Raw genomic sequence first — 12,530 nt, 5'->3', positions numbered from 1 at the left:
ATGGGCCATAAAGAACCAGGGAGTTGGCTGTAGTTGGTCTGCTCTGCAAGAACAGGACTGCAGGACATCAAAAGTAAAAGCAGACATAGTGAAACTGTAAACAAACCAACAATCAATACAAGCAGAGCACAGGAGGTGCACAGAAAAGAACAGTGCTGCAGACTCAGTTATGGGTCACTGACGGAAAGTGTTCTTTTTTAAATTTTATTTATATGAGTGCACTGTAGCTATCTTCAGACACACCAGAAGAGGGCATCAGATCCCATTACAGACGGTTGTGAGCCACCATGTGGTTGCTGGGAATTGAACCCAAGACCTCTCTGGAAGTCTCTTAACCACTGAGCCATCTCTCCAGCCCTGAAAGTGTTCTTTATAGGCAAGATTGTCCTTAAAACTGTAAAGTGTGATTCTCAAGGGAACACAGAGGCCAGGATACCTGAGATATACAGTGAGCCCTGCTTCTCCATTCACATTTTGATTCCCCTGTGTAGAGGAAGCCACAAGATAAAAAGTCAGCTGGGTTGGTACGGTAGAAAGGACGGAGGCCAACCTTACCATAGGGCGTGCTTCTGCCCCGACTCCTTTGTTCACGGAACTTTTACCCACAGGCCACACTTCTAGTACTTGCACCACACAACGACTGAGAAAGAGTTTTGGTTTCATTTTTTGGGGACAGGGCTTCTCTGTGTAGCCCTGGCTGTCTGGAACTCAAGAGATCCACGGGCCCCTGCCTCCTGAGTGTTGGCTGGGGTTAAAGGCGTGTGCTACCATGGCTGGTGAGAAACAGTTTTTACTATAACGGAGTCGCCATCCCATGCAAGGATGGTGGTGATGCATCACCTTCACAGTGGGGGTGACACACGTTCAAGGAGCACACTACGTGTGGGTCCTTTTAATGTGCTTCACACTCACCCATGGCTCCTCTCTAGACAGTTCTGATATTTAGTACACAAGTATTCTTAGGCACCTTTTCACACTGAAACTCATCAGCTCATGTCAAATGGTTTAATTTGGGGGCCTTGGATAGTCCGTGTTTTAAGATATTTTAAACAGTTCTAAAACTAGGACTCTCACAGATTTCGAACCTCTGGGAATCCTGGGATATTCACGTGTGAAGTCATGACAAGACAAGGCTGAAATTGGAACGGTTGGCTGGAGAGCAGCCGAAGACAGAACTCTAAGCAACCGAAATCTACCGCCTTTACTCTTCACCTCACGCAGAAGCAGCAGATTTTATTTTGCTGAATCAACATCCTGGCTAATGAATTCCTGCTAATGAGCATATGAAAGTGAAGCCAGTTTCCACCCCATGGGTGACAAAGATCTTTCTCCTTAGGCCAGAGGTGGGTAATCCAGGCAGAGGCTCTGTCACAGCTGAGCCAGGGCCTGTTTCCTCACTGGTAAGTGGGTTGAGCTAGAGTTTCACTGTGTACCTGTGGCTGCCCTGAATTATCCCCCACCCCCATGTGTGTATGTATGTGGGGATGGGGGTAGATTTGAGACAGTTTTTCTGTGTAACCCTGGCTGTCCTGAAACTTGCTTTGTAGTTCAAGCTGGCCTTGAACTCACAGAGATCATCTGCCTCCCAAATGCTGGGATCAAAGGCAGGCTCCAACACCAACTGGCTTGAAACAGGAATCTACTGCCTTTACTCTTCACCTCATGCAGGAGCAGCAGATTTTATTTGCTGACTCAATGAATTCATTTGCTGGCTAATGAATTCTTGCTAATGAGCAAATGAAAGTGAGGCCACTTTCTGGTTAGATCTCATTTCACTGCATCAGAATCTCCCTTCTGATTCTCAGAAGAGCACTTGTTCGTTATTCCAGCTTCCTGTGAGGACAAGAAGGGTGCTTGGTGTACAGCACTCACAGTAGCTATTCAGTTTATGTAGGACGTCTTTCGGTAATTAAGGGGGTGGGGGCCCCGTGGTAGAGTGCGTGTGCTGCATGCAGAAAGCCTTGCGTTCAGTTCCCACTATCACAAAAACAAACAAACAAGGAACAGCTATGGAGTCAAAGCCCGGAGTGTATCAAGGCAACTGGAAAATATAATTGTTTTCAAAGGAATAAACACAATATCCCTAAGTGAGGACACAGTCTTCTGTGGCCTGTCTTAAAAGTGTTGGTTAATTTTCATTGTCACACTGGAAGCAAATTATATTTTTTAACGTCGTTGATAGAAATGAGATTTTTATTTGGATGGTAATTGCCTTACAGGCATAAAGATGTTTTGCTGTCATAAAAACATGGGAAAACATTTGCAAGCATCTTTCTTCTGCATACAGTCATGCTCAGCTTTCTTCCTTCCCACGTCACAAAACACGCTGCCAAGGTGAGTTTAAAAGGATCTAAATTTCAGTTTGGACAGCTCAGTAGCTAACGGTGCTGCTGGTCACCAAGCCTGGTCACTTGAGTTTGGTCTTCAGGACCAACCTGGTGGGAATTGAGAACTAATTCCCTGAAGTTATCATTTGGTATGTATACCCTCATTAAATAAATAAAGATATTTAAAAAGAATCTACACTAAAGTTCAATGCAATTAATGACAAGCTTGGTATATCTTATTATAAAATTCTTTGGAAGCAGAAAGCATGAATATATAAGACCCTATCGGGAAATAAAGGAACATTTGAGGTACAATAAAATACATCCTTCTGGTTTCAACATTCATAGTTATTTGGCAGTGTCCTTTTCTAGAACTTTCTGTGTATTTTTCACGTAGCTATGATGCAGAAGACTGAGAGGCATAGTGATAGGGGTAAGCACTGAAAGGCAGAGGAGAGAGATTCTGCAGTACGAGAGACCTGCATCCTTCCACAGGTAAACGGCACCTCGTGCAGGCTTGCTAAGAGCTGTGGGATCAGTGTGGAAGAATGGAGGTGAGACAGAGGGACTCGAAGCCCAGGAGTAGCTCTCTCTTCCACATGGCCATCCTCAAACCCATAGTTTGTGTGGCAGAGCTGGCCGCTCAACAGAGTGAAGAAGAAGGAGGAACTCTGCATCAAATACATTTGTGTTTATTTGCATCCTACCCACAGACCACTGGTGATTTTACCTGGTATTCTCTGTGCACTGGGCTCTGACTGCGATTCACAAGCCGTCTAATAGGGGACTACCACTCAACATCACACTGACATCTAAATGTTGCAGACTCTGGAGCATTCTGGGGTACACTCATAGGTTCAGGTTACTGGTTTATATACTGGATTGGTTTTTAATGCTTTTTACTTCTTTGTGTGGCTTTGAGCCGCTGCTCTGTGGCCTTTTGCATCAATACAAAGTATATCCTTTCACTAGCAACAAGCTACTAGAGCTTCAGTTACCTAGATATGTCTGAACTGCTCTTTTGTGAACTCCAATGGTGCCCAGGGGTGATTACTGTCAGGCTCGTTTGTTCATGTTAATGAAATACATACATATACATACTAACAATACATATATAGTTAGTATGGTGAGGTAACTGCTTGTTAAAGTTGGATATTTTTATGACACTGGGGAAAAGAGAAATCAGATTCTCTCTTCCCTGGGGTTCAGCTGCTGGTAAAGACTACAGCCATCAGTCCTTCAGTCACTTTCCCAAAGCATCTGTAGAGAACGTGCATGCTTTGTCCTGTCCTTCTGTAGTTTCTGTTCTACCCTAATGGAAAACCACTGAGTAAGTCAGAACACACAAAGCAAACATTTGAGAGCCAGGCCTGCGCTGGCTACCTCCTCCCTTCCCTCCCAGGTAACCAGCCAGGTTGTCAGGGCTGCTGTCCTACAGCTGGCTGCTGCTGAGCTGGAAAACTCATAGGCCACAGCACCAGAGGGCGGTCACCAGACTCTAGCAGACTCACCGGATAGTAAGCACTCCCCTGCTTGTTCGCTGTGATTTCGGGTCACAGAAACACTGAGTCTCATCCCTTATTAGTAGTTGTTCCAAGAAAGTGCCTGAGGCTTGGAGCACCCTCCTCAGCCATTGTCCTCACAGGATTTCTAAAGGCATCCTTAATCCTTTCCTTGGATGGGTGTATTTCCTGTGGTGGCTTGAATACACTTGGCCCAGGGAGTAGTGCTATTTGGAGGTGTGACCCTGTGTGAGTTAGATGTAGCCGTATTGGAGGAAGTGTGTCACTGTGGGCGTGAGCTTTGATGCTCCACCCAGTGGAAAAGAGTTAGTCTCAGAGTGACCTTCAGATGAAGATGTAGAACTCTCAGCGCCTCCTGCCCCATGCCTGTTTATCTCAGCTAGTTCCCCTAAATCAGACATATTCACTGGATTGCAGAAGTTGAGCCCGATTCCAAGCATTCAACAGTCAAATGGTGATTTTTAATTATTGCCTAGACCCATGAACATTGCTGTGTCCTGAGAAGTTGCAGCCATAACAGTTGTCAAGCCTGCTTCCCACACTGTTGACTTACGTTCTGGCTGCTTCTCATTGGGTGTTATGGAGCGCACAAAGTCCTGTGGGGTCATGAACACTTCAGTTTCACCAGGTTCGTTGATTACTTTCAAGGTGGCAAAATACCGGAAGATTTTGTCTGGTGTGGAGTAGGCTCGGATCCTATTCTCATACTCCATTACCTGGAATGAGAAAGTTAGAGGGTGTCACTACGTTGAGCTGTGCTCAAGGCCAACAATCTTATAGCACTTGTCTTACTTTTGAAATAAGTTGATTATCTCTCTGTAGTTGGATTTTTATACTAAATAAGCTCAATTTCATAAATAATTTAAATTTCTTTCTTGCAAGACATCACTCACACCCTAGTTGAAGGAAGGCTCACCAAACTTTGTTAGAGCTTTAAAAAAATAATTTTCTAGTTACTAAAAACAAGAAAAACTTAAAAACACCATTGAAAGAATTCAAAAGCCACAGTGACAGGGAACTGCTACACACAGAAGCCTACAGGCTCTTAAATACCAAGTTTTTAAAAGGGATTTACTTTCTGTGGAATTGCCTCAAGACTAAGAAATGGTTAGCAGTCCTTGTAAGGCAAAATGGATGAAATAACATAGAAAAATAAAAGTGTATATCATGGAAACTCAGTTATTAGTATGTCTGAAGAACTTCGATGATATTTTTAGCCAAATTCCCAGCAAACCATTACATGCAGCCTATCTAGAAGGAAACACAGGGCAGCACACAAGTGTTTGTACAAGGGACGATCAAGCATAGTGGCATTTAACCCAGAGTCTGCCATGTCACTGGGACAGCTCGCTCTCCTACAGAATACACAAAATACTATACCAATTACAGTGCTTTTGGGGAAAAGGTCTCCAGTATTGAGTGGTATTTGACTTCTTCCTATTATTATTACTGTTATTATTATTATCATTAGTTTAAGACAGAGCCTCAAGTATGGCAGCTGGCCTGAAACTCTCAGTAGATGAGAAAGACCTTGAACTTCGGATCCTTTGCCTGCAATTCCCAAATGCAGGCATTACAGTGAGGACTACCATACTCAGAACTTTATGAAGCTCAGGGAGCATTCCCACTGCCAAGTGAGTTAGACCCCGGTCCCCATACCTCACTTTTCTAAGCTGAGGTAGTCAATAGTAAACAGTATCTTGTAAAAATGCGTCAATGCAATAAAACCTAAAACCTCGTTAGTTCTGTGTCTGTAGAGCAGGTAATAGTTTTAATTTACCTCATGTTAAATGTGTGCAATTAACACAGCAATTGCCATAGATGTCAACCCTGAGGAGAGACTTCGAGGTCACTGGCAGCAACTACTTAACAATGGTCTTAGTTCTGCAACCAACCAAACGCGGTTTTAGCAACTGAGAACATCTTCCAACTTATGACTCCCCATGACAGGAATTCGGTGACAACTTGCATTAAATCTGAGATTTTAGGGAATTGAAGAGATGAAGCTAAGAGCACTGGGTACTCTTCCAGATAACTAGGGTTCAATTCCCAGCACTCAGAATGTAGCTTCCACTCTCTGTAACTCCAGGTACAGGGGATCTGATGCCCTCTTCTGTTAGCATGGTGCATATACATACAAGCAAATACTCCTACACATAAAATAAATTTAAAAACCCCCTCAAATCTGAGATGTTACTGCAGACTAAAAGACGGAGCATGAGTAAACACAGCATGAGCTATGCAGTCCCTGTGTGGCCTTGGGGCCTGTGGGGTCTCAGAACAAAGGGGCTGAACTTTAGACGGTGCCTATTTGCTGGAGATAATGGCTGGAGAAGAAACATTGTTTCTGTGGCCCATTTATATCTGTATATTTGTTGTGTTCTCTCTGAAGTCAGGAGTCAAAGAAGAGGAGAGGAGGAGAGAGCAGAGAGAGAAGGTTCGGAATGTTTAGGGCAAGAGGTTTTTGTGAACTAAAATCAGCCATATTCAAGGTAGGAGAAGGCCAGATCAGGGGTTTCAAGCCTGAAGATCGGCTTTCCGACTGTTGCAGATTCATTCAGTCATGGTGCAGAAGGCTATGAACTGACCACAGTCTGAGTAAATTCATCCTGTACAGAATCTTGTCTGTTTCCTTTGAGGCAGGGTCCCACGTTAGCCCTGGTCAGCTTTAAACTCTGAGATCTGCCTCCATGTGTGCCAGGAGAGAGGCCTTCACCACACTCAGCTGCTGTCCTGTCAATAGGAACCAATGGCTCTGTGTGGTTACAAAGTTTTATTCTGAAACAACTGGCCCAGAAGAGTAACAGTGGCAGTGAAGCCGCACATGGCCGAGTTCAGTGTAAACACAATGGGAGCTCAGTGCACTCCGGCTGCCTTTCCTAGCTTAGCACCCTATTCTGGAGACTTCACACGGACTGTCTCTTCCTTCTAGTGACTCTGGATTTCACCAAATGGGATTTCACCCAATCACTGCAGAAGGAATTCAGGACATGATCCAAGACAGCAAAGTTTGGAGGCGGCGATAGGCTACTCTGAGGGGCTGGGAGGCTGGGGGTGGGGTATTCAAAGATTTACTAAGGAAATTGTAATAATTCATTCTGTCACTTATCAATTTTTCAGTAAGATGTATCTTCCATAAAACTGATGAGTATAACTAGGTCGAACTCAGGGATGATTTTTCCTATGTGAACTATACCAACGGTTAGCCACAAAGGACTTATAACCAAACAGATGAGGGATGGTTCCTCCATAAAATACTCAAACTAATAAATGAAAGAGTCCAGGTAGGGTGAAGCCTCACTCTAATCTCAGCACCTGCAGGTGGAGGCAGGAGGATCAGAGACTCAAGGTCACCCTCAGCACAGGGAGCTATCGGTAGCCCAGAATAGACGCCTGATCAAAAAAGAAAGGGAAGGTTGGGGAGCAAAGAAATCACATTATTATTGTTATTTTGCAATCCCAGTGGATGAAAAGATCTAGATTTTGACTATCCATAGCTGCTAAAAGGAAAAATAATGGGCTAGAGAGATGGCTCTGTGGTTAAGAGCACTTCCTGCTCTTTCAGAGAGCACAGGTTCCATTCCCAGCAACTATATGCTGGCTTATAACTGTAACTCAAGTTCCAGGGACCTGGTACTCTCTTGTGGCCTCCACAGGCACTGCACACATGTGGTGCACATACAAGAGGAAGGGGGAAGGCAGAGGAAGAGGAGGAGGAAGAAGAAGATAAAGAAGAGGAGGAGGAGGAGACAGGAAACAGTACCACCAGTGTGGCTACAGGGACCACACCCAAGTCTGATCAAACCTCAGAGTCCAACCTCCAAAACTCAAGTGATACAGAGACTGAAGGAGCTGAACGGCCCTTAAAGCTGTGAATAGAATCCAACCACAGGAAACGTGAACAGTGAAATGGCCTGGAGCCTGTCCCCTGTACATCGAGAGAACTGAAACATGAATCATTAGGTTGGGGGAAACAGTAAGATTACAGAGTTCATGCTTGGTCCTAAGTTCAGTCCTTAGCATCCATGTGGGGACTGGGGGGAGCGGACATTAAAACAGCCAAGATAAAAGTATTCTGTTGATGAACACTTGATTCAGGTGAGAGAAGCAGATGAGCTCACTCTCCCACTGCCCACTACGGTAAAAGAAGGCCAAGGGAAGGAAAGGGTCCTCTGTCCTGCTGCTGCAGGGTCAAAAGGCCAAGCAACCAGTAAGTCCCTGGATTTTGATTGGCCTGCACACTCGTTTTTAAAAACTGCCTCCATTCCAGCTGCAGCATAGGGAACTGTCCCATCTAAGGGGCTGAGAGTGCCTGGTCATAGTAATTCCTTCCTCCTCTACCTCCATAACAATTAGGTAGTCCCTCTAGGCCTGCACTGCCAAGTAACTTCCCAGCTGTGTGAAATGGCTGACAAGCAGACACCAGAAACACAGCAAGGGAAGCAAACCAACTGCTGGTCTTGCCTGAGGAGAAAGCTGCCAGTGACGGGATGTCCCCACTCAGAAACTGTCCTGAGTGGGGTGAAAACCGCTCTGGCCTCAGGGGACGGGGGAACTTTGCTCAGCTGCATGTGACCCAGAAGCCCCTGAGCCTGTTGACTTCTGCCTGCCTTGTGGCATAAGCTAGGGTTTCCCTAAGGCTTCCTCAAGGGGAAGGCCAGGCTGGGACATCTGGTCCAAGGCAAAACTTATGCCATCCTCACCTTCACAGAGGTTAACACTAAAGGCAGAGTAACTAGATAGCTATTGGGAACAATGACAGTGACAGATAGTGATGAGCTATTCTGTCCCTGGGAAGGCAATGTCCCAGGTCCAAAATTAATGGCTTGCATTTGTAAAGTCTAAACAAGTCTGCTGCTGAGTTTTCTATACTTTCCCCAAAGTGAAAGGAAGCAATTACAAAGCTCTATGCTGTACTGGGGCATGGAAGACATATAATCTTAGCATCCAGGAAGTGGAGGCGGGAGGCTCATTGAAAAAAAAAGGCAGAAATAAAAGGCATAAAAATCCAACCCATTTGTGGCATCTGCATGTATATTTTGTTTTGTAGAAAAGCAGTTTAAACAAAATCCAGACATGAGGTGTGAGAAGCAGAAGTAAGGGTGGATAGGCGCTATACACGAGATGATGGACAAATAAGGAAGAACCTCGTTCCGGTAACGCAACTGCTTAGGAAATAAGGCTGCTTCACCTCACCCTGAGACACTCATGAACTCTCCACAGATGTGGTCTCTTTTAAAAATAATGCAAACTCCTCAACTCAGAAGAGTAGAGATGGTTTTTAAAAGCTTACAACTTAAAAGAATGTAGTTTATCACACAGTATTTCTCCAAGTTCTCTCTCTCTCTCTCTCTCTCTCTCTCTCTCTCTCTCTCTCTCTCTCTGTGTGTGTGTGTGTGTGTGTGTGTGTGTGTGACTAGAAGAAGTTGGTTCTCTTCTTCCACCATTTGGGTTTGGGTTCCAGAGATCAAACTCAGGTCACCAGGCATGGCAGCAAGGGCCTTGACTCATGGAGCCAGCCCTAGTCTTTTTTTCTTTCTTTTAAAAAGTAATCAGTAAAATTTTTGGTTTTATTTATACGATCTCATTTATATTATTAGGTATATTTGCATATACTTTGTAATTTTTGCTTTTATAGACTGTATATTTTCTGATTTTAAAAAACTGAAATACTAAAAAATAAAATTGGTATTAATAAATTGTGGCTATGATTATAAAATTATAGATGGAGGAATTCTTATAATGTTTATATGTTACTTAAAAGAATAAAAAAACCCAACAGAACAGAAACATGAGAAGAATGAGACGGACTCTTGGGGAATGGCTCACACGATGAGCGTCACTGAAGAGAGGGAGGAAAGACAGCTCTTCCTCCGAGCCTAGGGAAGAATAAGAACTGTTCCCTATATAGCTCAGTTAGGTTTTATAGCTCAGGAGTTAGAAATTAATAAATTGCACTGGTAGCTTTAGTGTCACTGCAATGCAGGAGGCCCTATCATCTGCTAAAGGGAAGGTGGGGCTATAAATGGAACCAGCTTAATAAATGTTGATTGACTGTTTCTAAACGGAAGTGTATAAAAGATGCTGGCAGCTCAAGGCAGCCCTGAGCTTTGAGGTCACAGAACTCAGCGGACTGGTGGTGCCTAACTTTTGTTCAGATTCCTCTCACTCACAAATGGATTGAGAAGCTGAGAAGATACATGTATGATTTATCTAAAAAGTTTCAGACTTCTCAAAGGAGTGACTCTTACAGACACATATGGCACACACAAGAGAAATGACTTGGCCTGCAATAGCATCTGTATTTCTGTAGCTCAAAGCAACTGAAAATTTCAAGTTGTCTAAGAAACAACCCTTCTGAGCATTATTGAGACACAGAATCCAGTGTCTGACATCACAGGCACTATAGCAAAATGGAAACTTTCTGAGGTAAAGCTGCAGTGCTGTGGTCATAGTTTACCCTGTCCACAACTATTTGGCTTTCTGGGAATTGTTTGTCTCCCCACAAGTATTATTCTCCCTTTACTTTCTGCTTTAATGGTTTGCTTTGACATAACAAACCAGAAATATCACACATTCAGTGTATCTATGATAATGTTAAACATTAAGAAGACCCATAATAGCTGAATGTGGTTGAGCACACCTTTGATCCCAGGACTCAGGAGTCTGAGGCAGGTGTATCTCAGTGAGTTCAAGACCAGTCTGGTCTACACAGTAATTTCCAGGACAGCCAGGACTGCATAGAGAAACTCTGTCTTAAAAAACCAAAGCAAAACAAAACAAAGCAAAGCAAAGCAAAGCAAAGCAAAGCAAACCAAACCAAACCAAACCAAACCAAATAGGAAGACCTAGAAAGCAAGAACCAACTTACTATTTGAACTGAAAGAACAAAGAATATGTTCACCCTGAACAACCCTCCACACTGTTTGTCTTCCTTTGACTCCCCCTTGTATAGTTGTTGAGATGGAAACATTCCACTGGTTAGGGAAGCTCCTGAAGTCAGAAGGTAAGCAACTCAAAATAGCTCCAGGAAGTCCCAGAAACTGACCAGATTCACGAGGCCCCTCCCTTCCAAGAGGAAATAGAGAAGACTGCCAAGTCGCTGAGAGACCAGCTAAGTAGCCTGGGGGTGGGGTTGGGGGACGACGACAAAAACCAGGTGGGTGACCTGGCAGAGGTTTAGACCATTGGAGGCACCCAGAAAGGACATTCTCCAACCTGTTGAGCTGCCCACCAGCTGTGCAGTGTGTTCCAGGTTCCCAGTTTTTGAGAGCTGTGCCTGTCCTGGGTGGGCTGTACGTACGTACGTGTGTGTGTGTGTGTGTGTGTGTGTGTGTGTGTGTGTGGCGACTCCCCAGGAAAGTCTGTCACACAACACTTCACACTCTGAGGTACCTTTGGCTTACACCAATAATAAAGAAGTGAGGAGCTCAGGGGGGCTGCAACCCTTCTGAAACATGAGTAGGAGCCGGGCAGCATGCTCCTCTTTAGGACACGGTTCTGATTCACTAGCAAACCTCTGATCCATACTTTTCTGTCTCTGAATCCAGAACGCTTCTTCTTCTTCTCCTCTGGGTAAGGCTCGGCCGCAGTGTCTGCAGCGCTTCCTTCATGGCTGGACACTTCCCGGGTGTCCTTGCTCTTCCCCTTATCTCCAGCGTCAGTCTTCTTGCTGTTGACGCTCGGTGGAGATTCTGCGTGAGCCCTGGTGGTGCAGAAGAGAAGCCTAGATTAAGCTGGCAGCTCCATAACGTTAACAAGCACTCGCGCACAGCTTAGCAGAGCTCCAATCACACTTGCCATGAATCCCACAAGAAGAACCCCCTAAAACAACTGGAAACACTCAGCACCCCCTGTGGTACACACGCGCATGAAGCAAAAGCAGCAGCCTGCTACCTACCTAAGCTAGGCACAAAGGGCGAGGGCTACCTGTGCACTGCACTGTTTCCATGAGTGACGGAGCTGAGTTAAAGCACAGAGCAGGTGAGGTATGGGGCATGGCTAGTTCCCGCTCTCAGGCTGTAACGGTCTGAAGAAGGACAGACGGGAGGGCACAGGAAGTTGCTCTTCAGTGGGTTCATCATTTCATGCTCATCCCCATTTCACGGGAATATCAGTTATCCTGAATGTATGTCTGTGCATTGTGTGTGTGTGTGTGTGTGTGTGTGTGTGTGTGCGCGCGCGCACGCACGCAGAGGACAGAAGAGGGCACTGGATGCTCTGGGACTGGAGTTTTAGACTCACGTGGTTACTGAGAACTGAACCTGGTCTGGATCGCCAGCTCCAGGATATCATCTTAGGCTTACTTTCCAATGAGTATGTCATTTCATTCTTTTTAATAAGTACCCTACTTCATTCTTTCAAGAGGAGGACATTCAGAGTCATAATTCACAATGAGACTATATTTAATAAGGTTAAAATGTTTTTAAATGGCTAATGTGAGAAATGCTACATACCATTTACAGTAATAAAAAATAGAAATAAAATAAAAACAAGTAATAAAATCTCTCTCCCTCTGTATGTATTTGTGTGTCTATGTATGTGTATGTATCTGTATGTGCGTACATGCATGTGTATGTATGTGTATATATGCATATGTATATGTGTGTGCATGTATGTGTATGTATATGTATGTGTGTACATGTGTGTGTGTACATGTGTGTGTGTGTGTGATATGCAT

At 44.4% G+C, this 12,530-nt stretch overlaps 1 protein-coding gene across 1 annotated transcript in view; it reads right to left on the bottom strand.

Annotated features, from left to right (window-relative positions):
* Micu1 (mitochondrial calcium uptake 1) overlaps nucleotides 1-12,530 on the bottom strand; it is a 146,155-nt gene that overhangs the window by 105,033 nt on the left and 28,592 nt on the right. The window contains exons 3-4 of the mRNA NM_199412.2: nucleotides 11,381-11,555; nucleotides 4,404-4,566 (exon numbers count right to left, since the gene is read on the bottom strand). Of these exons, the coding sequence (NP_955444.2) occupies nucleotides 4,404-4,566; nucleotides 11,381-11,555 (338 nt within the window). The remainder of the gene's footprint in view (nucleotides 1-4,403; nucleotides 4,567-11,380; nucleotides 11,556-12,530) is intronic.

Source organism: Rattus norvegicus, chromosome 20, assembly GCF_036323735.1.
Source record: "Rattus norvegicus strain BN/NHsdMcwi chromosome 20, GRCr8, whole genome shotgun sequence".
Classification (NCBI taxonomy): Eukaryota; Metazoa; Chordata; class Mammalia; order Rodentia; family Muridae; genus Rattus; species Rattus norvegicus.
The sequence above is the reverse complement of the archived record's forward strand: the minus strand, read 5'-3'. Positions and strand labels throughout refer to the sequence as shown.